The 26,850-nt window shown below is 37.3% G+C and overlaps 1 protein-coding gene across 5 annotated transcripts in view; it reads right to left on the bottom strand.

Annotated features, from left to right (window-relative positions):
* Positions 1 to 26,850, bottom strand: part of SMOC2 (SPARC related modular calcium binding 2) — a 139,627-nt gene that overhangs the window by 12,241 nt on the left and 100,536 nt on the right. For all 5 annotated transcript variants that reach the window (XM_064648907.1, XM_064648906.1, XM_064648905.1 and 2 more), the window contains exon 9: positions 25,134 to 25,216. In XM_064648907.1, the coding sequence (XP_064504977.1) occupies positions 25,134 to 25,216 (83 nt within the window). The remainder of the gene's footprint in view (positions 1 to 25,133; positions 25,217 to 26,850) is intronic.

A 26,850-nucleotide genomic window follows, 5' to 3' on the forward strand; every position in this document is an offset into this window, starting at 1 on the left:
AATGATTAGCCTCCATGACCTTAGAGGTCTTTTCCAGTCTTAACAATTCTATTATTCTATGGTTCTATGGCTCATTGCAATTTTCCCCTCACTACAGCTCCTGGTAACCTCTCACAGACAAAACCTCTTAGTCTCCATTCTCCATTCTAAAAGGGTTGAGGACATTATCATTTCTCTGTGTTTTCATTCCTCAGATATTACCTATTTAAAAAAAAATATTTTATTTTTTCTCTTAAATATTCTTACTATTTGAAATAAATAAGCTCAAAACCAAATACTGTTTTATATGTCCTTACCCCAGTTCCAAAAATAATGAAATGGAATAGAACAGATATTAGCTGTAGAGGAGCTACAGATCCATTGCCTTGTAGCCCCTGACCTCTATGTCTTACAGGGAAGAAGTACTATTTCTTGAGAAGGGCAGGAAGCAGATTTCAGTTCCTAACATATATTTAACTTTATTTTTGTTAACATTTTAAAATTATCTTTCTGTTCCAATGTCAGGACACGCGCGCGCACACACACACACACACTCTCTAAAGAGTTAACAAAAGTGTGCTCTCCCTAGGCCCTACCCTTCAATCCAAGGCATTTATATCATACCAAAGTGCACTGAGTGGGATTTGTTGAACTTGATCCTGCTGAAATGAGATGTCTCACCCATAATAGTTATTTAAGCTCAGTATAAAGGAAACCATTCAGAAGGCATTCATCCCAACTACCTGAGATCTTTTTTCTAGGAATAGAATAGGATCTCCCTTTAAATGTTTCTCTTCTTCCCCATTAACAAAGGAAGCCCAGATAGCTAATTTATATTCCCAATTGGTGTAAAACCACTTGTGATTAATTCTATATGTGTATGTTCTATAAATACATTTAGGCTTAAACTACTCTTTTATTCTTTGGGTAAATGTGGAGGAAAGAAGGGATAATATTCATAGCAGAAACACATGACCCTACAAACGGTTTTTTCTGGCAACTGAGTGACAAAGTTAGATTAGGGCATTTGTTCATAGGAAAAGCAATCCATTACATTTATTTCTGTTCCAGTAATATTATTGCTAAACAAGAAAAGGAAAATCAGAACATCAAAGTATAAGATAGGCAGTGTGAAATGGCTAACTTCTGATTACCACTTCTTAGTTTGGTTTTCCCTCAGTGAGAGTTTGAAAGGCTTTTGAGAAGTGAAAGTCTTGCTACTAACAGCTCAGAGATGTCACTGTGAGAACAGGCAGGGATGAACCAGCTAGAACACTGTAATCCTTTCAGGGGCCATCCAAAAATCAAAACTGAACTTGAGAAAGTCTTTGGACCTTACTTGACATTCTTAAACATTCTCTTGTAGTCCTTTACCATTCTAGCTTTGAGTGGGAACAGGAAAAAGGTCTAAAAACTGAGATGATAAGGTCTTGCCTCTTTGCTGTCCAATGGACACAAGGCAGCTGATGTTTTTATTAGTCAGTCAGTACCTACACAATATTTAATCCACTTTTGGAAGCCAGAGACATTTCAGTATGTTGAGAAGGATCTGAAATTCTGAGCATTTAGGTTCAGTCTGTGCCAATGCAAACTTCTAACCTTCAGAGGCTTGTCGCCTTATGTTTACCATGACCTACAATACAGTCATGTGGGTCCAGCTCCAGTGAAAGAAAAACAATATATTTGACTGAAGTGTTGGCCCAGTGACAGAAGTCAATCATCCGACTGATTAGGACACAGAGAGAAGAGTTTCAAAATTAGAAAGGGGCCGAAAAATGTCTAGAAGAGAAAAGCAACTGGGTCTGATTTTCAAAAGGTTATACATCTGCTTTACATATCATATTTCATGACTGCCTGACCCTGAGATATACAGCTGGTACTTCTGACTGCAGTAACACTTTCAACAATAGCTTATTAAACTGAAATATTTTCGAATCCAGCTTCATACTGTATTACAAGCATCTGAATCTCCACATTATCACTCTGAGAGTCTTAACAATTAGCAAGCAGTACTGCTTAGGGAGTAAAAATGCATTTATTTTCAGTAGACATTTATAACTTCCCATTTACTTTTATTTTCATCATGTTGTTATGTTTCCTCTCAGGAGATGGGTATGAAAAAAAACATATTTAATTACCTCCATTTAAATATCCATTAAAAAGGAAAAGCTATTAAAAAAATGTATGTTGTTGCAATTATGGAAATGACCTCAGAAATAAGGTGCATAATTCTGGTCTCCTGGTGGAAAAATTGAACTGTGGGGACTTGCCTTAGTGGGGATGTTTTTTACATTATTTAATTAATCTAAGCAGCCTGGTCCTTGGAAACGTTCATGAAAAACAGCCTTTTCTACAAACTGATGTTGATTTTAACCTTTCTGGATATCTCTTACTGAGCCTTTTACCAATGGAAGTATCAGCTGAAAATCCCAAAAGCATCCACTTCATCTAAAGCCACAAAAAAGTCTCTATTTAGACACAAAGAACCAATGGTCATTAAATCAAAAAGATGAAGGAAATTCAGAGCTGTTGGGCCAACAGCACATATTTATGTGAGGGCAATTTTCGAAGAGTTCCTGTGCACAGTGTTACCTTCGTGCTAGTCCACAGTCATAACACAGGATGGATAGAAATCTAAGGCCAGCACTCCTAAAAGATACCTTTCAGTACCTCAAAGAGCATTATATACATGATGGATTTTTTCAAATACATCTTTGAAACACTGCATATTTGTTGATTTTTTTTGTTTAAATATAGATGGTACAGAGCAACCTCAAACTGTGGCACACAAATGGAGCATTCTACAGATGCAGTGACTTGGTATCTCTTGATCTTGGGAATAAAAGCAGTGGCAGAATCACCAACTGCAAATCTAAGTCACTGCTACCAGGGCCCAAAGCATGTTGTTGGATGGTAAAGAATGAGATGGAAAAAAAAGATGGGGGGGAAGGAAGGAGGAGAAAGGAAGTAGAAGATCTAGCTACACCGGAAGCAGTCAGGTGAAGTATCAGAATCTTTACCCATGCTTTTGTTTTGCTTATACAGATACCTATAAGTTGTGAACTTGAATTAGAAGACACATTTTCATCAGTTTTATCTGATTTTTTTTTCTTCCTCCCTTTCATAACTGGCGAGTGAATGATTTGGAAATTGGATTTCCAACACAGAGGGAAGTTAGAATTAATGCCAGGCAGGCATGTCTATTTCTTGGAACATATACTGTATACTGAATTTTAACTCAGAATGGATTTTTACAACAGTGATTAAAAGTTTATAAAATGTAAATGTTGGAAGTAACTGAAGTGAAACAAGAATCAGAAAGAACCACTAAAACATTACTTGAACACTATGGAATGAACCAGTCCTTGGAAACCTGGCATCACAGAAATCTCCCTTTCTCTTTATGCAGTATTTAATCTGGGATCTGCAGTTGTTTTGCCTTCCAGGACACTTTCCACTACACATGATAGATTTCCTCTGCAAATGGCATTTCAAATCTCACTGACTCATCCTCTGCTAATTAAAAAAGCTGTAAAATGACTAATATAAAAACATAAATACAGCCTTACAATTGCTCAGTATGAAAGTCTTACAAGGTATGATATATGTAAGAATTAAATGCCCTTAGTTCCTGCTGAAGGAGGTGAGCATACTATGACAGACTGATAAGGCGCAGGCCTTAATAATTAGATACTATTCATTTAAATTAAAGATGAAGGTCCATTCCTAATTCACCATTACCCAGCTCACTTTCCCAGAGTCGACAGAGATCTCTGTAGCTACAGCAGGTTCTCAAACCAACTTTCTTTGCAAATAGACCTCTATTTGGAACAGATGTCCCAAGCCAAATATAGTACTGTGTATCTCATTAAACCACAATAAACTAATGTTCAAGTAATTATGAGTTTGACTTAATCCCACAAAAAACAGGGCAATTGAGAGTTAATCATGTCACCCTTAATTTGCAATTTACAGTAAGCACTGAAGAAATGAACACATCTCTCTTGGTAGCAAAGATCCTGCAATGACAGAAGAACAATGGAGCAAATTAAAGATGGAGATTAATGTAATTATGGTTCTACAGTGTCTGCCAGGAAGGATGCAATGCAGCTGACTTCCTGTAATGCAGTTTACAGTGTGCGGTTTGATTACAAAGTACGTTGGGTTGTTTTACAGCAGGGAGATCCAATTCCATGATAGCACTCCATTAAGGATTATGAGGGCAGTTTCCTCACTGGATCACTACACTGTATGCTAGTTTCATTGTGTTCAGTGTGCTCTGTTTCCCTTGTGTGCTGCACATCCAGCATTTGGTCAGGGACCCAATAAGAACATCCTGCAGCCATGCAGAGGCCTGGATTTCCTTGCATTTGTGCAGACATCATGTCAGCTTCAGCAGACATCATGAAGTTAAATGCTAATCAGATTCCGCAGAGTCAGTCACTTAGTATTAATAGGTGACATCAGAAAGGGCTGAGAGGCTATTGAAATATGAAAACCATCTCAAGGTTACTGACCATGGGACTTGGAAGGAAATAAAGAGACAGAGAAATACCCTATCATACTTCTCCAGAAGTCTGGCATGGTATGCAAAAAAACATGACCCCATTTTATACACAGGCTGACATGACATGACATGCTACAAGACTGAGCACGTGTACGCAATTATGGGAGTTTGTGCATGAGTACAATTTCTGGAGCAGGCCATGGAATCTCATTTGTTGATAACACAGCAACAGAAGAACACGAGGGAAATTCTCATGGATCTTACTCTGTGCTGCTGAGTGAATGGAGAGAGATGGGAAGAAGACATCACATTGTATCTTTGTGCCCTGAGTATTGCAGGGGATAGGGGAAAATGCAATCTGAGTGTACAACAGCAGCATCCCAAATGCTCATATCCAGCAAAAGTGAGTCCATCTTGGGCACGCATAATAACCTAATTTCCAGGCACGCGTTTTGCAACAGTGCTTGCTTGTTGGTGAATGGAACTGAAATAATGACTCTGATTATAATTCATACAGCCCACATTTCCACTCTAACTCTACTGTGAATAATTCTTTGGTATAAATATGCACATTTTAATGATTTAGTAAACAGTGGTCATTTTCCATTACAAGTGAATGAATGTAAAAGACTCTTATTCTGAAGTAGAAGTCCACGCTTCATACCTGGAGATACTCAACACTGCAAATTCCAACAGACACAGACTTTCAATCCATGAGCTTCACATGACTGAAGTAAACAAGCCCTCTGCAAATGGCTATAAAAGGGTTCACATGCTAGATTGTCAAAAATCAATAGGTGGTCTACTGCTAGCTAAAATCAGGAGGCGAAAGAGAAGGTAATGAGCAAAGAAATCCACTTAAACCTTTAAAAATGCCTGGGATTAGATTAAGAAATTCAACATATGTGTGTGGATTACAAAGACAAGATAAACAGCTAAAACCCATTTGTTTCTGTCAACTGATATAAGCACATTCGCAGAGGATTTTGCAGCAAGGTTCAACTATGCAAAGTTGAACTATGCAAAGACTAAAGCTTAAGCCAGTACAATTTCTTTGTAGAAAGCAGAAGGACATGAATATATGGTAAAGGAAATGAAAGGAGAAGAAAAGTATGGAAATTAGAGAGAAGCAGGTAGAAAATCAAGGGAGAGAAGAGAGGCATGGAAATCAGTGGAGAAAAAAGCTGCTTGAAGTTTCAAGCAAACTCACAGGGACAGCCTGTGCTCTGACACAGACACCTCTGACAGCACTGACACAATATTAATCTTCCTCCCCCATTTTCCTCCAAACAAAGCTGTGGTTCACTGAGATAGCTCTGGCATTCACATGAACTGGCTTCTGGTGGTTTTGTTTTCTCTGTTTCTGCCAAAGTCATGTGGATAACATGGCTGAATCTCTTCATCTTTAGCTGCATTTGCAGGGACAAAGGGTTTTTATATCTTCCTATTGCTTCTGGCACTCTCAGTATGTGACCACGAAGTAGCTCTCCCTAGGACTGGCCAGGAAACAACAATTCTGTCATGTGGAAATAGTCAGGATTGGGTAGTTTAGATTTTACTCTGGTGCAAAATGAATTTTTTAATGCTTTTTCTTTGTTTTTTTTTTTGTTTGTTTGTTTGTTTGCTGTTGTTGGGTTTGTTGTTTGGGGTTTTCTTTAAGAACATAACACCCATCCCATCTTGGCCAAATAGCTTGGTGATGAGGGCACGCAGCTGAGATGGAGACTGAGGTTCAACTCCCTGATCCAAACCAGACAGAGCAGGGAGTTGAAACCTGGCTTGCTGTTATCCCTGTGGAATATCCTAATCTCTCACACTAGAGAATTTAGGTTCAATTCCCTGCTCTGTCTGGTTTAGATCAAGGATTTGAACCTAGGTTCTTTCCTCTTCAGCTGAGTACTCTAATCAGCGAACTATTGTGTGTCCACAGAAGGGTTCCTTTTGTTGTAAGTAAGCTCTTAAGAACAAAGAGAGTGTCAGAAACCACTTCTGTTTCTACATTAAAACATTTTTCTTCAGAAGAATAACAATAGCATCAGACTGGACAGCATGTTCTTTAGGGCAGAGCTTAATCCCACATGTCATATAGAAACGCAAAAAACATCTTCCAAAAAGCCTGGCAAGTGTGTCAACAGAGTGCTCTCACTAGATCAAATGAATTCATGGGCTTAAAGAAAAACATGGGCTTCGGTGCTTTGCTGGATAAAGGCCACTGCACTTTGCACACTGAAGAGTGAAATTCTCACTAAAAAGGTATTTTGCCTTGCATGTTTTGGACTCGAGGCTTTCTGCCTTATGAAACAACAGAGTTATAGGAACTGATGTTTAAGCAGCACTTTATCATTCTGCCATACTATAAGCCACTGTTTAAATTTTTTTTCAGCAGTGCATATACACAAGAGAAGCCTGTTTTTTGATACAGAAATTCATTAAGTCTGTTGGATTTTATTTTCTAACTTTAAATCCATTCTATTGAAAACTGAATCTTTAGCTTCTCTGTTATTCAATATAAGTGTTTCACTTAAGAGACATAAAAAGTGTAGACAATGCAACTTCCAGTGGAATAATGTTGAATTCAGAGCACAGTGGAAAAAATAGGGCAGCTGGAGGGAATCAAACGTTCAGACATCATGGCAAAGTGAAAAAAAAAAAAAAAAAGATCATTTATAGGGGAAACAAAAAGCATAGGGTACTTCAGTGGTTCTGTCTCAATCTGACAGCTACATTTCCATTCACAAGCTTCATTTCTGTCACTTTTTTATTTTCATGAGAAAAGTTTAATTCACTTGTCTAAATTTTTAATAGGAAGGAAACTCAGACTTCTCACACAGTACCTTCAGAAACATCCCAAACTTTATGCTTAATGACTCAACTCAGTAAAGCATCTAGGTTTGTCTGTAATATCAAGTGTATTTTGGGTTGTTCTGATGGAGCAGAATCAATATGATCTATGAATTTCATGAATATTTAAAGATACAAATATCTATCAAGGAAAGAGGAGAGGATGGGAGTTCCAAATTCAAGTTTTACAATCCTTTTTTAGTGATCCTTAGTTAATTTGTTTTCTGGTTTTTCTGCATGAAAAGAATCACTTTTCATCTCTCAAATATTTGAGAGATTCTATTAATGTCACTGATGTGTTTGGAAATGGTTACCAAGAAACACTAAAAAAGAATATAAATGCCTGCCTATCAAAACACATTTTAAGAATAAATTGCTCTTCTTTTATGACAGGCATTTTTCTGTTGACTCTAATGAAAATATAATGAGCATAGAACACCCTCACTTTATCTGTCCTGTCTCACAGCCTTCTGCTTTATCTGTAAACAGAGATAAATCACTAAAAAGGAAACTGGGGCTTGGGAAATTAGTCTTTTGCTGTTGAAGAAAGAAGTACAAATTTTGGTTTGGTTACAAGCAAATTAATCCAATTAATTCCTACCTGTCTCCAAATTAAAAATGTTACTAAAGGAAAGCGCTGAAGCTAAACACCTGAGAGAAAAAAAAATCTGTGAGGAGAAACTTAACTTCAGCCTGTGCACAATCCTTACTTTAATATTAAATTCATTTGTAAAGAAATACTTTAAAAAAAAAAGTATTCCTCAAAGTTAGGACTGAAAACAGACCAACCTACAAGTTCCATCTAAGATGCAAGGCATACAAGGCACCCTTCTCTTACTTCACAGTTGAACAACTTCTGAAATTCAAAGTAGAAGAAGGAAAAACTTCAGCAGCAAGACATTCACTTTACCCCACAATCAACTCACTTTCTGTGTATCAGCTATATCATTACAGTTAGAGAAGATCCAGTGGGTCTAATCTGTTTTTTTTTTCACATTCCCTCCAGACTACCAGGTTTGATTTGAAATGAGGGGTTCAGGTTTAATAGACTCATTCAGGTAACTGTTTTATGATATGAAATGCATGCCTCTCATATTAAACCAGAGTTTTCTGACCTGATTCCCAGGGCAACTTTTCTTGGCCAGATTTTAAAGAATTAGAGCAGTGTATATCTGTTCACATTCCTCCTTCCCTCTCTGCCTTCCACATGAAGTGACTATCAAGTGAAGCCTGTCTGCAAGATGCCCTACAGCCAGATATGAACGAGAGCTAGCAACAACAAAGCATTCACCCAAATGCTTAGCTAGGCCTCCAAGCTTAAGGCTCAAGCAGCTAAGGAATTTGACAAAATAAGGTTTCACTGTAGAATAAACCATACAGTTTTCACTCTCCCAGAAGAATCTTGCCTTCCCAAATAACCCTTGTTTCACCAAGCCACCTGCCCATGTCAGGGAAATCAATGAACTTCAAAAGTAAAAACAACTCATGATGAACAGCAAGCCCTGTTTTTCTAAACATCAGAAATGCCAGCACTGTAGCAGTGTACCTTCTTTTTTTGCCAAGCCATCCAGAGAACTGTAAATTAAAGACTGATTCCTGGACCTTACATGTCCAGCCACTGCACTACACATTAATCTCTTTCCTCAATTTGGTTGCCAAGTTTGTAATAAGGTTGTGTGACGCATGCCTGGAACTACGAGCCAACCACATGTGCCAACACAAAAAGTGGGCTGGTCCAACAGAACCATGCACCCTGTTAATGCAGGAGTCAAAATACCCGTCTTAAGAAATCAACTTTTTATAGGAACTTCAATTAAGTTATATTTTAGGTAATCCCTTATGGATTAAACTTTTCCTATTGACAATCACACCTAATTGTGTGTATACCTATGTAGTGAACAAAATGCTACATATAATCCTGGACAGCTCATAGAATTAATGAAATGGGCTTGTAAACATGTGAGACATAGATGTTGTGGCTTTGTTTGCCTTCATCTTTTTTGATCAAGAAGCAGGAACAAACACACAGCAGACAAAGGATGAAATCATCATTTGTGTCAAAGAAAGTGGACAGTCAATACAGAACACATGATTTCAAATAACTCATAAAATACTGGCATTTTAGTGTTTGGAAAAAAAAAACTTGCAATAGGAAAGCATTAAAGTTTCATGGAAAAATTAGTAAAACTTCAAGGAATTTAGAGGACAAAGTATTTTTGTATAAAAGAGACTAGCTTCCTCTGATTCAGTAGGAACCAGACTAAGTTCAGTCAGAGAAATATATTTTTTTTTTTAAATCTGACATTAGGATTGTATATATAGTATTAATTGATTTTATTCATTACTTTGGTTCAAATTGATATGACAATGTCAATGACACCTAGAGCATGAACTCCCTGGAGGTGCTGTTTATGCAGTTTAGATGACTTCCAACTTCTACAGCCATTAATAATGCTTCAGCATAATTAATGTTCTAATTATGCTGAAGTATGCTTTACACAAACCTGATAGGAAAACTTGGATCCAGCTAGACTCTTAAGGAGGAAAGGAGAGATTTACCAAAAGTTCCTAATTAACTAAGTGTCCTGGCTTGCCAGGGGGTAAAAAACCTCACACGGTATACAGAAAGAAGTCCTTTGATATACATACAGCATAAGATGCATCAACTACATTTTTTCAGAAGCAATCTTCCCGTTTTTCTAAGACAAAAGATGCTGAGACACAGTTGTAATGGCTGTAAAGTTAAATTTTCTCTCCAATTGTTAACTCCAATTTGTTAATAGGTCTGCATGAGAAATCTGAAAGGTAAGTACACAGAGCAGAGACAAAGAGGTGAAAAATACGGCCATTTCTAGTGCTGTACATGGTAATCTGCCACTCAGTGGCTTTAAGATGCATGGAAATCACTGATAAATGGAGAGTGTGGATATGCTCAAGGAGTCACATCGTATGTGCACTGAACCCAGCATGGTCTGAAGCTGTTGAGCTCATCAACACAGCCTAGAGTAACTCTACTCTCCCAGAGGAATGTGTCACACAACAAACTCTAGGCAAATAATGGAGGCACATACATGTGCCAACACAAAAAGTGGGCTGGTCAGAGCAGTTCATTCCACTTCTGTTGGGGAAATAGTTCAAAACCCCTGCTAGGTCTCACAGACAGGAAAATATAAAAAGAGCTTATTCATCACATCTCGGCCCCAGACTCATGCCTGAGCAAGCCAGCCTCTGCCATGTGTGGAAGGAGTTGATAGTCTCAACTTATCTCAGCACAGTGGTGCACACAGAGAGTGTCATCCCAAACTCCTGCAACCCCACCAGAATCTGGGGTCTGAGCTGTCTCACTCTGGAGCAGGAGAGCAGAGGCAAAGGAACAAATCTCCACTCAAGGGAGTTTTGAGAGCAGAGAATGTGACATCTTCCCTCCAGGTCCCCAGGATAAGTTAGTATTCGCGATAGATTGAAATACTGACACTACATGAAACCTTCTAACAATACCTGCTACCGAATCTCACTTATTTCTTCCCTTCTGCAAAATAAAAAGCAATAAAAATACTAATGAAAATATCAGAGTTCTCTGTATTGAGCTCTTTGTAGGGATTGGTAGGCATCCTGTCCTAATTATCAGTGTCCTTTGTACCAATTCAAGCCTGGTTACAGAGAGATTATTTTCAATTCAAAGCAATGAATTAGAAGCAGAATTTGAAATACAGTTTTATAGATGAAGTAAAATAAAAATCTTTAGAGCAAGTAACTGTCATGCATACAATTATAAAGCTACTTTCAAGCAGTTATCTATATAATCATCTGGATGATATCAACTATTGGAAGCATTGACATAATATGTATTTACTTTTTTTTCCCTTAATACTATGACACAATGAATTTTAAATTTCTCATAGAAAAATCACTGTTTTCTTAAATTTGTATAGTACAGTCAACTTGAGTGAGGCTCAGGAAAATTGTGATTTCTTTCTCTAAGTTACATCACAGAAATTCATTACAAACATAGATAGGATACAGATTGCAGAATGGGTTCAGTTCAATTCAATACCTGAGAAAACTATTGAGAATATATATGGAATATTTTAATAAGTAGAACCTGTTTATGATCCTTGCATAAGAGGGTAAGTTGAGAGGCATAAGAGGATCTCTGTGTGTATATGTACATGTTAGTACAAACACAGATTCAATTTTAGGGCTATGTTAGCTATCATATAAACAATTTTAATCTACAGGAATCAGACACACATTATTCCTGTGTGAAAACTGTGAGTTGTGGGTGAAATTACAAGCACACATTTCCCCCAAGCAAGCACCAGTAGAAACTATTCTACAACATACCATCACCAACCTTGTACAAGTACACATTATTTGGGGAATAAAGAATCCAAAACTCTCTTGTATAAATATTTTAGAGAGTTTGTAAACTTTTTATTAGGAATATTTTTGTATCCTTCTAGCTCTTTCTTTGATACTGTGAATTCAGCTATACAGATTTCAGCAGGTGAAAAAATTCTAACTAATAAAATCCTTCTCTAATTAACTTCAAATTGACTTTCTACATTTAAGGCCTAAAAGACCAGTTACCATATATATTGAAAAACATAGTGTATAAACATGTGTTACATATCCTAATGGAAAATCAGGAATCTTTTATTTTCAGTAGTTCAGAGATCCTGTTTCGTGACCATTTAAATACCACTTCTCTGAAGTGAAATTACAGGATGGAAATCTCCAGCATAAATGAAGGAGTCACTCTTTTGAGTCACTGGTGATCATATCTAGATGCACATATATACCAGTAGGTACACAACTGATGGAACTTTTTATGATGCCTTCCTGCTTGAAATGGTGAAAATAAGAGAGACACAGCAATAGTAGTAAGTGAGATTGTAGAAACAAATGCCAAATGCAATTTATGTGTTAAATTCAAAATGCTGTATATTCTTTTCACCACTGGATGTATAGTAGACAACATACAGCTAACTACATAGCTGAACATGCCAGTCAACAGCTGTTCCTAGACTCTGTTTTTCTCTTCAGTGAGCTAGGCAGATTTTCAAACTCCGGGTTTATTTTCTGCAAACAAATCTGTCCAGCTCTAGTAAACATTTTCCATTAGAACTCTGGATGGCTACAAAGCCTAGAAACTCTGCTTATCAGTACTTTTCCCCATTATAAAGTTCACAGCACAGAAGGCTCTGTAGTGATCAAGAAATCATCAAAAAAGCTGATGAATATTCACTCTGTTCTTTAAATGAACTTGATTCAATAACCTTTTCTTTGTATTTAACTGTGCTCCAAAGCTAGTTTCAAGTTGGATCACTACAGCAAATCTGGATGATGTACTCAAATAACCCAAAATTTAGACTTGTAAGGATGGATTCTGTAACTCTCCAGTTAGGGAACAGGAGTAATACCCTGGGACTGAAAAACCCTGACTTTGCACTGGTTTTGAGTGCCTGCGTCTCATTTAACAAACAGAGACTACATATCACATAGAATATCAAGGGTTATGGAACAACCTAAACCTTCGTCCTACAAACACTTATGCCTGGGCTTAACTTTACAACCACATGTAAAAGTTTCTTTGATTTTAATGGAACTAAGCACAAGAAGAATGTGAGTAAGTGTTTGCAGGATCAGGGTTCAGCAGGTCATGGATTGTATTTTAGGGATATTTACAAAGAATTGCTTGTGGATGACTTACAGAATAAGAGGCTTTACCAGAAGACATTTCTAGATAGCAAACAAATTCAAGAACATCGTAAGTGTAAAGGGCAAAAATTGTGATTAATCCATGTCCCAAAATTACTCATGGATTTTTGCCATATGCTAACATCAGGCATCTATGAACAGTAGCACGCCTGCTGAGCTATAGGGAAGAAAATTTCTGAACCTTGTGAAGCATTCTGAATCCTTTGAAAGAATTCCCAGATGTTTGTATGGAGTAATTTCATTTCCTCCTTGGGGGGTCTCAGTTGTGAAGGCCTAGAATTTGTATTTAACCAAGGAATTACATCATTTAAAAACCACTGAGGTAGTCTGGTATACACTGTCATCGTTGTGAACAACAGTATTTGTTCTACATCTCTTCACTGAGTACAGAAAAATGCATTCTCTGCTGTCTAAATACCTGATGCGAAAAAAGACCTGGAGGAAAGCCAGCTGGCTTAGGCTCAGCCAGTATGAAATGGAGGTGACACATGCTGGCAGACTGAAGCACTTTGAGGAATTGGAAGAAACTTTCACTGCCTCTCCAGTTGATGGCATCTATCCACCCATTGTCCAAATGGCTTTACAGTCAGCTAGGCTGCAAATTTTCCAGGCATCATTTTGTTATTATGTGTTTGCACAGTGCTCAGAATGCCAGGATCCCAGACTGTACGACTACAAACTACCAAGATACAAACAATTAACAATATTAACCACAGAGACTTCCCAAGCTCATCTCTGGTTCCAGGTTCTCCATGTTAATAGTAGCAGATATGGCATCCTCTATCTGTGGCTGCACCAAGGCTGCAGCAGTTCCTCACAAAGGCATAGCATGCAAGGTTAATCATGTTTTTGATCTAATATTACTAGGGGGACATAATCGGGCATTACCTTTGAGCCTCACTTGGAAATTAAGTTCAATAATGATATTTTACTTTGTAAAATAAAGCTAACGTCAGTGAGAACATACAACGCTGACTTTGCCTCTTATACTGGTGATCAGTTCCACTGGTCTTTTTAGGTAAGCCGTGCTGATATTTAGAAAATGTGAGCATTGAATGGAAACCGTGATTGTCAGAGACAGCCTTTTTCTCGAAAGAGATGAACAAAGTAATCTCTTTTTTTTTTTGCAGACGGCTAAATATTTTGCATGACAGTGCATGCAAGACTCTCAGTGGTTTTCAAATACATTATGTTATTCCTTAGTTGAATAATACATCTAGGCCTTCACAACTGAGAGCTCATGAGGAGGAAATTTTTTAGCCTTTTGCAACAGGCTAAAATAAAAATATTTTCTTCAGAAAAATATACCTACTGATGAGAGATCAGAGCATCAACAATTTTGACTACACCTTGATAATTTTCCTTGGCAAGTGAACTAGACTCATTGCTTGACACTTTCAGTCACTACTCATCAGCCAAAATTGATGTTATTTCTGTATTATGCATTAAGTTACTCAAAACATTAGGAAGTGTGAACTCTTGCAGTGGCTTAATTTTTCACAAGCCCTACCCTCATAACACTGCATTTCAAAAAGTCACTATTTGATACAAAACACAAAATTTCTAGGGTGGTTTATTATAAGTACAGGATATTTTCAAAGTTGATGGGAACAGAAAATCCCATTGAACTCACTGTGAAAATTGGAACACTTCTCCAAATGACTAAACACAAGGAATAAATGCCTAACCATTGCTGTTCCCTCTCAAAAACATAGCTGCAGATATATGTTCAATCTGAAATGAAAATATTTGTTTTTCCCTGTCCAGAAATTAAACATGAGAGCTGTTTCTGCCACATAATAAAGGAGAACTTGTATCCAGGTATGAAAACACAACAAAACAAGATATTAATTTTGAAGGGAACAGTGTTACAAATCCACCACATGTTTTTATTCAGATGTTTTTATATCAGATTATAAAGGAGAAGCCCCATACCATGTGCCTTTGAGGAAATAGTGTCTTATTATGCGACTCCCACTCACTGTCATGATAAGGTTCAGGTGTCATTTTTCATTATGATTACAGCCCTGGCAGACTAAAAGGTTTTTGCCTTTTCCGTTCAGTCATATGAGTTTTCCCTGACAGCTTTCAGATTGCAAGACGATAATGATTGTAGGCATTCTGGCAGAAAACACTGAGGTTATTCTATATCAATCTTCCCCTCTCGTGCTGTTTTTTTTCTACTGCTCACCCAAGAGCTGCAATCCAGTTGCTTCAAGTTATTATGAGATATCTCTCCTATGTCTTCACTGTAGCAGAGATTATTTCAAGATTTTTCAAAAGCATTTCTTGAAGCTTAATAACTTTAAGAATACAGCATCAAAGTTTATTCAGTTAGGACAAATATTTTAATCCCTTTTAGGTTTCAATGTGATCAAAGTTTTACTCTGCTTATGCTATGATTTTATGCTGGGCACAGACAATACCTCAGTATCTGCAGTCATGAGAGCTGTTTTAAAAGAGTCTGTGGTATTTTCACTGTAAACCTTAGATTTCTTTTAGAGGACAGTAAGTATCTTGATTTTCTTAGTAGTGACATGTATTTTCTGAAGAGTCCTTGTTAAAAGAAACAAAGCCATTTAACATGTACTGTTTTGCTCTGTTTTTTGGATTTCTTGATTTGGTTAATCTCTGCATTGAAACATTTCACATAAATTCACTTCCCTCTTTGTCTTTTTGGTATTAGAAGAAAACCAAAGATAAAAGGAGAGTAAATATAATATTATGGATTAAATGTATGAATTTAAATGTATAGAGAAATTAAAAGTAGGAAATAAATATCTTTCTGAAATGTAATTTTTAGCTTCACCAAAGCTTTTTGGTAAAAAAGCTTTCACAGTTTATTGCTTCTTGTTGATGGGAAATCAAATACTTTTATGCATATGTATTTTTACATATATATATTATATATGTATGTATGTATTCCATCTAAAATAATAATTTCCCTCATAAAGATGGAAGAAAAGCGTCCATCTTTATCAGAATCAATGGCAAAATCATAAAGTGTAGAGGGCAGCATTTCTCTACATGTTTGTATCATTGACAAGTGAATCAAAACACCTTCATGAGGGTCAGTGGAACTTTACGCTCAGACTTAGGAAAGGCTTAGATGGGGGAAAGCATCCTCTCACTTATTCACTCTCTGGCCAAGAAGGCATAAAACACAATAAGAAACTCATTTCAAAAATGCTGGACCAGATACAGCCACGGTACGACTCTTGTGTGACAAGTTCCTGGGAAGCCAGCCAGGCACAGGAGAATGTTCTCCCTTTCTGGGCATGTTCTCTGGGAGGTGCCCCACTGCTCACACTGACAGTAATGGACCCAATGGAAAAGAACAGCACAACAGGCAGGGCTGCTGTCCTTAAAAATGGGTTTGTCTGGAAAAGGACAGTAACCAGTGAGGTGAGTGATGCCTAAAGGCATCACGAGAAACAGAATTTATATTCTTTGGCATAGTCAAATGCTGAGAAGCAAATTACGTCAGTATTTGTTAGTCCTAATACAGCCCTTTAAAATAAACATTAAGTTTTTGGTTAATACAAACTAGAGCGATGAATGAAATGCTACTGCTGAGCCAGTAGCATCACCTTTAATTAGCAAGCTTTTCTCTTGTTAGCTATGAAAGAGCTGTGTCTTTCACTGGCATTTTACTAGCAGCACAGATGCTTTTACTGTAATTTTTATAGACAAATTCACACATGACTGAAAGATACAGCAGCTCTTAGGTTGCATGCTTGAGATTTTTTCTTGTTTCAGATATTAATATTTCTGCTTGGGTTTGCGGGGGGCTTAATCATTTTGATAAGAAATTACTACAAACTGAGGCAAACAGAAAGCAACAGTGGCCAGACCATTAGTTGTTAAATCAGGATGGGGAGATGGACAGAAGAGGGTGTGAAGGAAATAAATATGATCCACATAGCCTTGAAAAATAACTTTCAGGACTGGAGCAGGCCCTCTGGAGCAAAACTGCCCACCAGGAGACTAAAATATGCTCATACATTCAGACCATAGGGTAATAATATTGAAGTTACTAAATCCAAAAGCCCAAGGAAACTCTTGTAGGTTTAAGAGACAGAGTCCTCTTTTGAGTTTCAACTGCTCTGAAGCCATACTAGTGGCTCAGTACTTACAGCTGCAGATCTCCCTCTTTGTATGGAGGCTTGACCCATAGAGCTATGTAGTGGTGAGGAGTACTGCCTCTGCCCGACCCTCTCCCCAGGCCACCACTACATACACTAGAGGAGATAGTAACTGTTTTAGGAGGGGAAGCAGCAATTTCCCTTCCTTCTCCAGCACCACAGAACTGAGAAGGAGCATTCCTGGCCCTCCAGCACCCCTCTGCACAGAACCACAGCATCATCAAAGTCAAAAGAGACCTTCAAAACAATCTAGTCCAACCATCAACTTATCACCAACCTAACCATCCACAAACCATATGCCCAAGTGCCACATCCAGACACTTCTTAACACTTCCAGAGACAGTGATTCCACCACCTCCCTGAGCAGCTTACTCCAATGCCAAAACAGTCTTTCAGTGCAAATTTTTTTCTAATATTTAATCTGAAATTCCCCAGATGCAACATCAGGCCATTTCCTCTCATCCTCTCGCTTGAGACATGACAGAAGAGACTGACCTCCACCTCACTAGAGCTTCCTTTCAGGTAATTGTAGAGAGCAATAAGGTCTTCCCTGAGACTCCTCTTCTTCAGGCTAAACATCCCCAGCTCCCTCAGCTGCTCCTCATAAGACTTGTGCTCCAGACCCTTCACCAACTTTGTTCCTCTTCTCTGGATACACTCCAGCACCTCAAAGTCTTTCTTGTGAGGGGACCAAAACTGCACATAGGAGGTGTTGTCTCACTAGTGCTGAGTACAATGGGACTATCATTTCTCTAGTCCTGCTGGCCACATTATTCTTCATACAGGCCAAGATGTCATTGGCCTTCTTGGCCATCTGGGCATACTGCTGACTCATATCCAGCCAGCTGTCAAACAGCACCCCCAAGTCCCTTTTTGCTGAGCAGGTCTCAAGCCACTCTTCCCCAAGCTTATATCGATGCACAGGATTGTTGTGACAAAAGTGCAGGACCTGGCACTTTGCCTTTTTGAATCCCATGCAGTTGTCCACAGCCCATGGATCCAGCATGCCTAGATCCCTCTGCAGAGCCTTCCTATCCTTCATCAGATCAGCACTCGCACCTAATTAGGTGGCATCTGGGAACTTACTGATGATCTTAAACAGGACTGACCCCAGTATTGAGCCCTGGGGAACACACTAGTGACCTGTTGCCAACTGGATTTAGTTCCATTGTCTACTACTCTCTGGGCCCAGTCATCCAGGGAGCTTTTAACCTAGTGAAGACTGCATCTGTCCAAGCCATGAAAAGCCTCAAGTTATCCAGGAGAATTCTGTGGAAGATGGTGTCAAAGGCTTTATTGAAGTCTAGATACTCAAAAATCATAGCCTTTCCCTCATCTACTAAGCAGGTCACCTTCTCATAGAAGATCAGGTTGCTCAAGCAGGACCTGCTTTCATAAACACACACTGGCTGGGCCTGGCCTCCTAGTTGTCCTGCATGTGCTGTGTGATGGCATTCATGACAATCTGCTCCATGACCTTCCCTGTTACAAAAGTTAGGCTGACAGGCCTGTAGCTCCCCAGATCATCCTTCTGACTGTTCTTGAAAATGGGTGTTACATTTCCAAATTACCACTCAACTGGGACTTCTCCAGTTAACCACAACTGCAAGTAAACGATTGAAAAGGACTTTACAAGCTCTCTTGCCAGGTCTCTCATTACTGTCAGGTGCATCCTTTCTGGGTCCACAGAATTATGGTTGTCTAATTGGCATAGCAGGTCACCAATCCCTCTTGGATTATGAGGGCTTCATTCAGCTTCCATTGCTAACTTCTAGCTCTGGGAGTTGCACCTTGCTGTTGAACCTCACGTCCTCTCTGCAGACCTCACCATGCTCCAGGCAGGTCCCCTCCACCAACTTGTCATGCAGCTGTTCAGTTCTGCCATCCCTGCCATGAAAGTTCACACTAGCTTTGCTTCATTTCCTGGTCGTAGTTTAAACACTTCACTAGGCAAGTCTGATCCGTAAAGAGTCTTTTTGCCAAGAACCTTTTGGTACATAAAGCAGTGCAGGGTTCAGGATGATGGTTATAGACTCATTCAAAACAGCTGCAAACTTGAAATTATTGGTTGACAACTTGGAGCTTTAAGATTCAATAGCAGAAAGGGGTATTTTGAATATTAGCTCATGCAGCCAAAAAGCTGGTTACATCATAAAAATATAATCCTTTTAAATCACAGCTCAGCGGAGACAGTTACATGCCAATTGACCTAACAATTTGAAGCTCATGGGAAGGCAGGCATGTGTATATAATCTGCACTATACCTTAACCAATACCTTTAAAAAAGCACAAAGTTTTAGTCATTCAAATGTTTAAGAAAAGTGAAGTAGGGAAAGATTAGTTTCTACTTGCTGCTGGTACCAGACTACACAGAGGAAACAGAGAAAGCAAGATGAGGCAGGGCAGTGGAGGTACCTTAGGATTTTAGCTGAGAAATAGTCTGGTACCTTATGAAATCTGACATGCTAATGGTCAAAACTGGAACCACTAAATAACAGAATGTACCTCAAAAGGAAAAGCAGTTAAGCCTCTATCACTTTCTTTTTTTTTTTAAAGGTGCCTTTAAATGAAATACTTCACATGATGGTTGTTTGGCTGTGGGTCTTGCATCATCGTGGTTTGAGTGTTTCCAACTATTGGTCTTTAACTTTGGAAAAAGAAGATGCACTGCCAACAACCAAAAGTAAACAGTACTTATCCATACATAATTCACCCATACCTTATATCATGAGTTTTGCTCCATGAAACATAAACTGTTCAGAGTCAGTACAGGATTACCCAATCAGAAACAATAAAGCCATTACAATAGGAAGAAAATTGGGCAGTTAGAATACATTTGTTTCTCTTAAGTAACACAAATATGAAATAAACAAATGAATTAAACAGCTCTCATGCATGATTTGCAGCAGAAAATATTAACTGCTTGAATGACAAGGTTAAACCAAGCTTACAAAAGCCCCTAGGAGAAAACAGGAGCTGACTCATTAGGCTATGAAATTAGAAAACAATCTGCAGTTCACATTAAAGGAAGGGGTTTAAGAGTTGTTTTTTTGGGTTTTTTTGCTGTTAAGTAAGTTGATTGACTATTCAGGAGACCTGCATTAAGACATTTAACTTAGTAATGTATTTTAATGTTCTAAGCTTGTCCTAAACTGTAGACCTCCACAGTACCAACACAATGATTAGCAGAGTTTAGGCCCTTCATGTAAAGCACTGCGTTTTGGTTTTGTGTTGTGGAGAGAAGGGGGCATGGTCTATACTCTTGTCCAAATATAAGATTCAAAATCTCTCCTCATAAAGGCTGTGCAAACTAATTTGGATCCTTCTTATGCCATTGACTAAACCTTAGACAGTAAAAATCGAATCCTTTCAGATACTTATTAACTCAGTGCTATCAAAACCCCAAAATACTACATCTTGTTTTGAGAAATGCTCTAAAATCAAAAATTGTAATGAGAAGCATCTGAAATAAGGAATTGCCAGAAAGGACAAAAATAGGAGTGAAGTGCTGATTTTATTTCACCAGTAGAAATCTACAGTAACTTTAATGCAACAGATGCATTCTACTGGGTTCCAGCTTGGTAAAAGGAGATCAGCATTAAGGAAAACTAAATATTCAACAGTGAAGAGCTATGCTATTTAGAGAAAATAGAAAAGGGAGACTTTCAGGGTTTTAGTAGATTGACAACGAATCTGCAACCAAGTCAGTAGATTGTATTACTGTTAGTTTATGAGGCACCGTCATTTCCAGACTATAGTTTCCCCTCCCAAATTATCCCTTTATATGAAAGGAACTATCACAACTGTAGGGACTTAAAAAAAACATATTGTGTTAAAGAAAAGGAGAAACTTAAACAAACCAAAATGAAATGCAAACAAAATTAGGAATCTGATTCAAAGCCACAAAACTATAGCAACACAGTAGAGTCTGAAAGTCTGAAATGCCAGCTTGGCATTGTGTCCCCCACTGAAACTTTTGAGCCATTTACTCATTTTTTATTGGGTTTTGGTTTTCTTTCCTTCACAAAAGATAAGGGTACTTCTAATTAAAAAATATTGTGTGAGCAAAATGACATTTCCCATAATACTTCAAAAAATTTTTCAATTACTTTTCGAATTTCAGGTCTGGGTAATGAAAATTATATTACAGGAAAAACAGATAAATTCCCAGGTTAAATAAGAATACAAAAATCTTAAATGATATAAAGGATTATACAAAGTTTATCCAGCCCTCACACATAGAGGAGCCTAAACCAGACTTTTTGCATTCAATGCATACTTTTTAAATAAGAAGATTTGCCCATGAGGCAAATTATCTGAGTAGTCTGGCACTGTCTCAGTATGCTATCATGTCTTGCTCTCCTACATATCAAAGTCCCTTTATCCAGATTGCTTACAGCAGAGGCCAGACTAGCTTTATGAACAGGTAGCCTACCCACTGTATCCAAACTTGGGTGCATGTACCCCAGGAGAGGCACAGCTGAAGTGCAGGAAGAAAATATTTTTGCACTATTAATAGATTACATTAAAAAAATAAAGTTATGTTTATTTCATCCTTTTTTAACTTCTGTATTTGCACATGTTTTACAATGTACTTAACTTATTATTACAGTAGTACATATATATAATTTACCAATAGATATACACTTATTGAGAATATGTGTTTAAAAATATTTTACTGATTATTAAAAAGTAGTGAATACATATAATGCTTGAGAATACCTTCACCCACAGACCCAGACTGAAAAATTACAGTTTCAGCAACTGATGCTTCTTAAGCTTGGCTGAATTTGACCTATCACCACTCTTGATTTTAGGAAAATACAGCGGCACCTACACTTCATTCCATCATACTATATGTTTAGCTTAACTAGCCTTCATGCTATACCTTTCTAAATGCTCTTGTGTATAAAGCTGATTATTGAAACAAGTAATCCAAAAGTATGAGGAAAAAAATATTCAAGACTCTTTACAGAATATGTCAGTTCATCACAGGGCTCCCATTTTACTTTATAACACAGAGGAGAACAAAAGATCAAAATACGAGTGTTTGAAAACTCTGACTATGAGAAAAGTAAAAAACCCTTCCATTTCCCCAGTATGTGACGTTCTCTAGACTCCTTTTTGAGTTCATCTTCATTATCTTGCAATAACTAGTTTCTCAGAAGGATCATAACCACAAGTAACCTCAGAAAAATGCTTTGGCTTTAAAAAAACAACTAGAAATCTAATGGGAAGAATTATTATTGTGTAACTTCCAGCCCAAACTAAGAGATACAGGTGGCTTGGATCGTCCTTACAAACATCAGATTAGCCTTCAGTTTCAGATGCTTTATATTAGGTTAGCCTTAGGATATGAAGACATATTCTTAGCTCAGTTTAAATCAGTGAGAATTTTGCTGTAGACTCCAAGGTGCCCTTACCTTCCACAATTTTGCAAGATATCAGTGCTTGCCAAAAATTGTATCTTGATTTATTTGCAAAATATTGCTAAAAACATTTGTCTTAATATGTAATGGGTTCAAACTTTCAGGTGGTATAAACCAGTGTAGCTCGAGAACTATGCCAATTTAACCCACTTGAGGATCTTCTGGTGGGGTTTATCCCATTTAAGATCATTCATAACAGTAAAGTAATTAATTTTAAAATCTTCTTCGTTTTACACAGCAGGCAGTCACAGCGGTTTCACCCAGGGCTACTACATTTTTTGTGGCTATAGTCTTCCAAACAAGCAAACCCATCCTTTCAAAAATGTATTATTCCTTAAAAATAAGCATCCAATTAACCTACTTTTTTCTTTATTCAGTCCTGGCACCACTGAGAAATTATATGTTATATTTAAATACAGATGATGCAAATATGCTTTTGCAAGACTTTAAAATAGAATCTTTGAGTAACACTGGTTCATTTCTACTAAAAAGTTGATTAATATTGGCTATTTGCACAAGTTTGTGTTACTTGTTATCAACGAGACACACCTGTGTAAGATCATCTTTCAACCTCCTTTTTTCAAAAAACTCTCTAAATTAAATTCAATTCATTTTTAGTTGATGCAGTGTTTGCATGTTAAGAGAGAAATTCGCCACTTGAGGACTTGTACATTTAGGCTTAGAAAGAGAGAAAGGAAAAAAAATAAGCATCTTAACACAATTGCAACTGGGAAGTAGCCTCTTTCCCCTGTTACTTCTATAGGTATGTATTTATTCTGTGCTACTCCAGACTAGAAGAAGGAGGTTCTTCTAGCTAGCCTGCAAGTATTTAAGAAATGTTAGGAAATTTTGGTATTTGTCTTATTTTAAAATAACACAAAGCATTGGAAAGTCAAAGATTAAGCAACATGAGGGAGAGCAAATCCATGTCATACATATAATTTATTACAATTATGAGCTTGCATTGATGTAGTGATTTGTTGGACTAAAGCTCAAATAATGCAAAATACCATAATGTAAAAAAAGAAAATCAGAATATCACTGCCTAACTTAATGAAAATTAATTATCACATAGGAGTTTGCAGCACTAAAAATTCTTGTTAATTGTTTCACTGGCACTGTATCTTGATTTTGGATAAATATTTATTACTGTACTGCATAAAAGCATTACCAATTTAGATAAGAAATAGAAATGTGAAATCTTAAAAACCGTCACCTGCCCATCCTCTCTCTAAGATTCCATCTAGCAAATGTTTTTCAAAATTTTTAGCAAAAGGTAGGAGTGTCCAGAAAGTGATATCTTTTACTACAAAACTTGTTTCTTCAGCTTCTGCTCTGCTATAGTCTTTTCTGAGTCAAGTTCTTTTCACTCAGAAAAAAAACACATAAAGTAATTATCCAAGCCTGTAACTATGCAAGTGCTGTGTGAAATAAATTGTCAAAGATGGTTAACTTTCCATCGGTTTCCATGGAGTAAGGATTGTAAAATAGCATAAAATAATTTAGGTTGGAAAGGACCCTTGAAGGTCATCTTGTCCAACCCCCCTACAAGGAGCAGGTCATCTTCAACTAGATCAGGATGCTCCAGCCTGATCATGAATGTCTCCAACATTTCTCCGGGCAATGTGTTCCAGTGTTTCACGACCCTCATCATAAAATATTTCATCCTTATATCTAATCTGAATCACCCTCTTTTGGTTTAAAACCATTACCCCTTTTCCTATCACAAGAGGCCCTGCTAAGAAGTTTGGTTTCATCTTACCTATAAGCCCTCTTTAAGTATTGAAAGGCTGCAATAAGGTCCAAAATATTTTCTCAAATTATCCCTGAAATTCCTGCTAACTTCCATGAAGTTACAACAGCAGTAAGTAACTTCAGTAAGCAAGTACTGACTGGCAAAATGATGGATAAACATCATCACTCTGACTGTCACCAAAGATGCATTTGCCACTAAGTTTCACATGTCTGAGGATTTATGTGGCACATATATTGCTGAACTCCGCGCTTACAAAAAATGTAACATTTATAAAAACTAATAAACAAAAAGGTTTTTTTCGACAACAGAGAAGAATAAAAATATATTATTCCAAGGTAAACTAACAAGGATACTCTTAGAAAAAAGTAAGGAAGATGACACATCTTTTTGACTGATTTGAAGACAGAGGCCAATTTCCCATGAATTTTGCTAGAACAAGGATTATGAATTGTGGTCCAGGTTATTCTAGATGTATCTGCTGATTTCCCTAATATGACAACAGCAAGGAATAATTCCAGTAAGTAAATGTGACTGCCACTAAACTAGAGAAAAATGAGCCTCACTTTCTCCGACAACATCCCAAGACCCATATTGACACACTTTGCTCCAAATTTAAAGACTTCAGCCAGTGGCAAATCAATATAGTGATATCTAAAAGATACATTGTTTTGATATAGGATAAGAAATTGTTTTTTAATTTGCTAGAGTGAATAAACAAAGTATTGAGTGCACCAACCTAAATCAATTTCACTGACCTTGAAGCTGGCGTCCTTTGTACAAATCCTTTGTTTTTGTTGGGTGAGCTCTGGCACCATTATCACATTTAGGTTGTTCATACCTAAAGAACAAACAGGGAGAGAATAAAACCAGCCAAGGTTAATTTGATTCAGGAGGAATTTATTTCCAAATTTGTAGTCCAAACCAAACTCGTACCTTCTTATATTCAGGGAATTATCCTGCTTTTCACTCAGAAGGGTGATGCAAACTTATCTACCTATTTTTCACTTACCTCAAAGAAACCACCACATCTTTGTTCTCCCAGGGTTGATGTCAAAGTAAAAAAATATTATCTATTCCAAAGGTCATTCTACAGGGCAGAAAACTAAGGAACTGTTACAAATTAATTCATAATAAAAAATTATTTTGAAAAATACACGAAAGAAAACAAAAAAAAAAATCAAAAAAAGGTAAGGCTGTATCCCCCACCTACAAAACCAAAAAGACAAACAATATGACAAAGAGTATTCATGCTGGGAAACACCAGAAAAGCAATTTCAAAATCACAGCAAGGCAAGTACTCTACTTAGATACTACTGCAGCTCAAAAACCATGTGCTACTGTATCCTCTCAAAAAAAAAAAAAAAAATTAAGTAAGAAGGACTAGCCACAGCTAACTTTTTGAACAAGAGTGAAGAATTGATAGGATTTCTACCAGAAGGAAATTGGCCTGGAACTGCTCAAATGTATGGTGAAAAACACTGAATCTCCACCTGCTACTGAAATATTCTGGTTCTTCTACGCTTAGAGTTTACTTAAAGTCACTTTGTTCATTGAACTGGTAACAAGAAACTGTGCTATTTGTACTTCCAATAAATGTTGACTTATGCAACACCACTAGGAATATCTTTTATGCAAGACAGGGGGACATGGGAGCATCTGATACTGAATCTCACCTTTTTTTTACGTCTCACTGTCATTGCATCACAGTTTTTAAGTCAGATCGACAGAATCTCTTTCTGAGAAATTTTATTGTCATATTCTCCTATTGTGGCTGGAAGTTACAGAATTTAGCATGCAGCATTTCAGACAAAGTTTCAAATCTGAGATAAACATACTTACTAATATGAATTGCGTCCACGTACATGTATGTGCACATACATGCCTGTTCACTGATTCTAGATTATTTCATATTTTATATAACTAAAATTCTACTATTCTAAGTCTATCAAAATGACATTTACTGAGTGGCACACTAAAATTTCTAATTAAAATATACTAGTCCAAACTTTTCAGAACAATGTTTTCTTTCTAAAAACATTAAATGGTAGCTATGTCCTGGGTCCAGGCCAGACTGCTCCTAAGAGCAATACCTAAATATTTTGATCTTAATTATCAGGCAGCATAAAAACCCCCAATATTATTTTTCCGTTGAGGGCTTAATATATTTCTACATCATCTGATGAAACTGACCACTGGTTCATCAGATTCTATCTACTGTAAGAAGGTACAGTGCTGCTTTTAGGGACATGGGAGAGCTAGACACTCTTTTTTTTCCCTGAAGAATGGCAGGAATAGAAGGTGCTTTGATAGCATGGGTTGGATTCAGATACCTGATGGATGACCACTTCAATCAGTCAAGGAAACAGTGAAAGGGAAATTAGTGAGCAATACTCACTAATGCAGTATCTGGCAAACAGCCTGGTCCCCGATTAATCTGATACCTGACTACATTCCCCCCATCCTCTTCCATTA

Source organism: Pseudopipra pipra, chromosome 3, assembly GCF_036250125.1.
Source record: "Pseudopipra pipra isolate bDixPip1 chromosome 3, bDixPip1.hap1, whole genome shotgun sequence".
In the NCBI taxonomy this organism is placed as follows: Eukaryota; Metazoa; Chordata; class Aves; order Passeriformes; family Pipridae; genus Pseudopipra; species Pseudopipra pipra.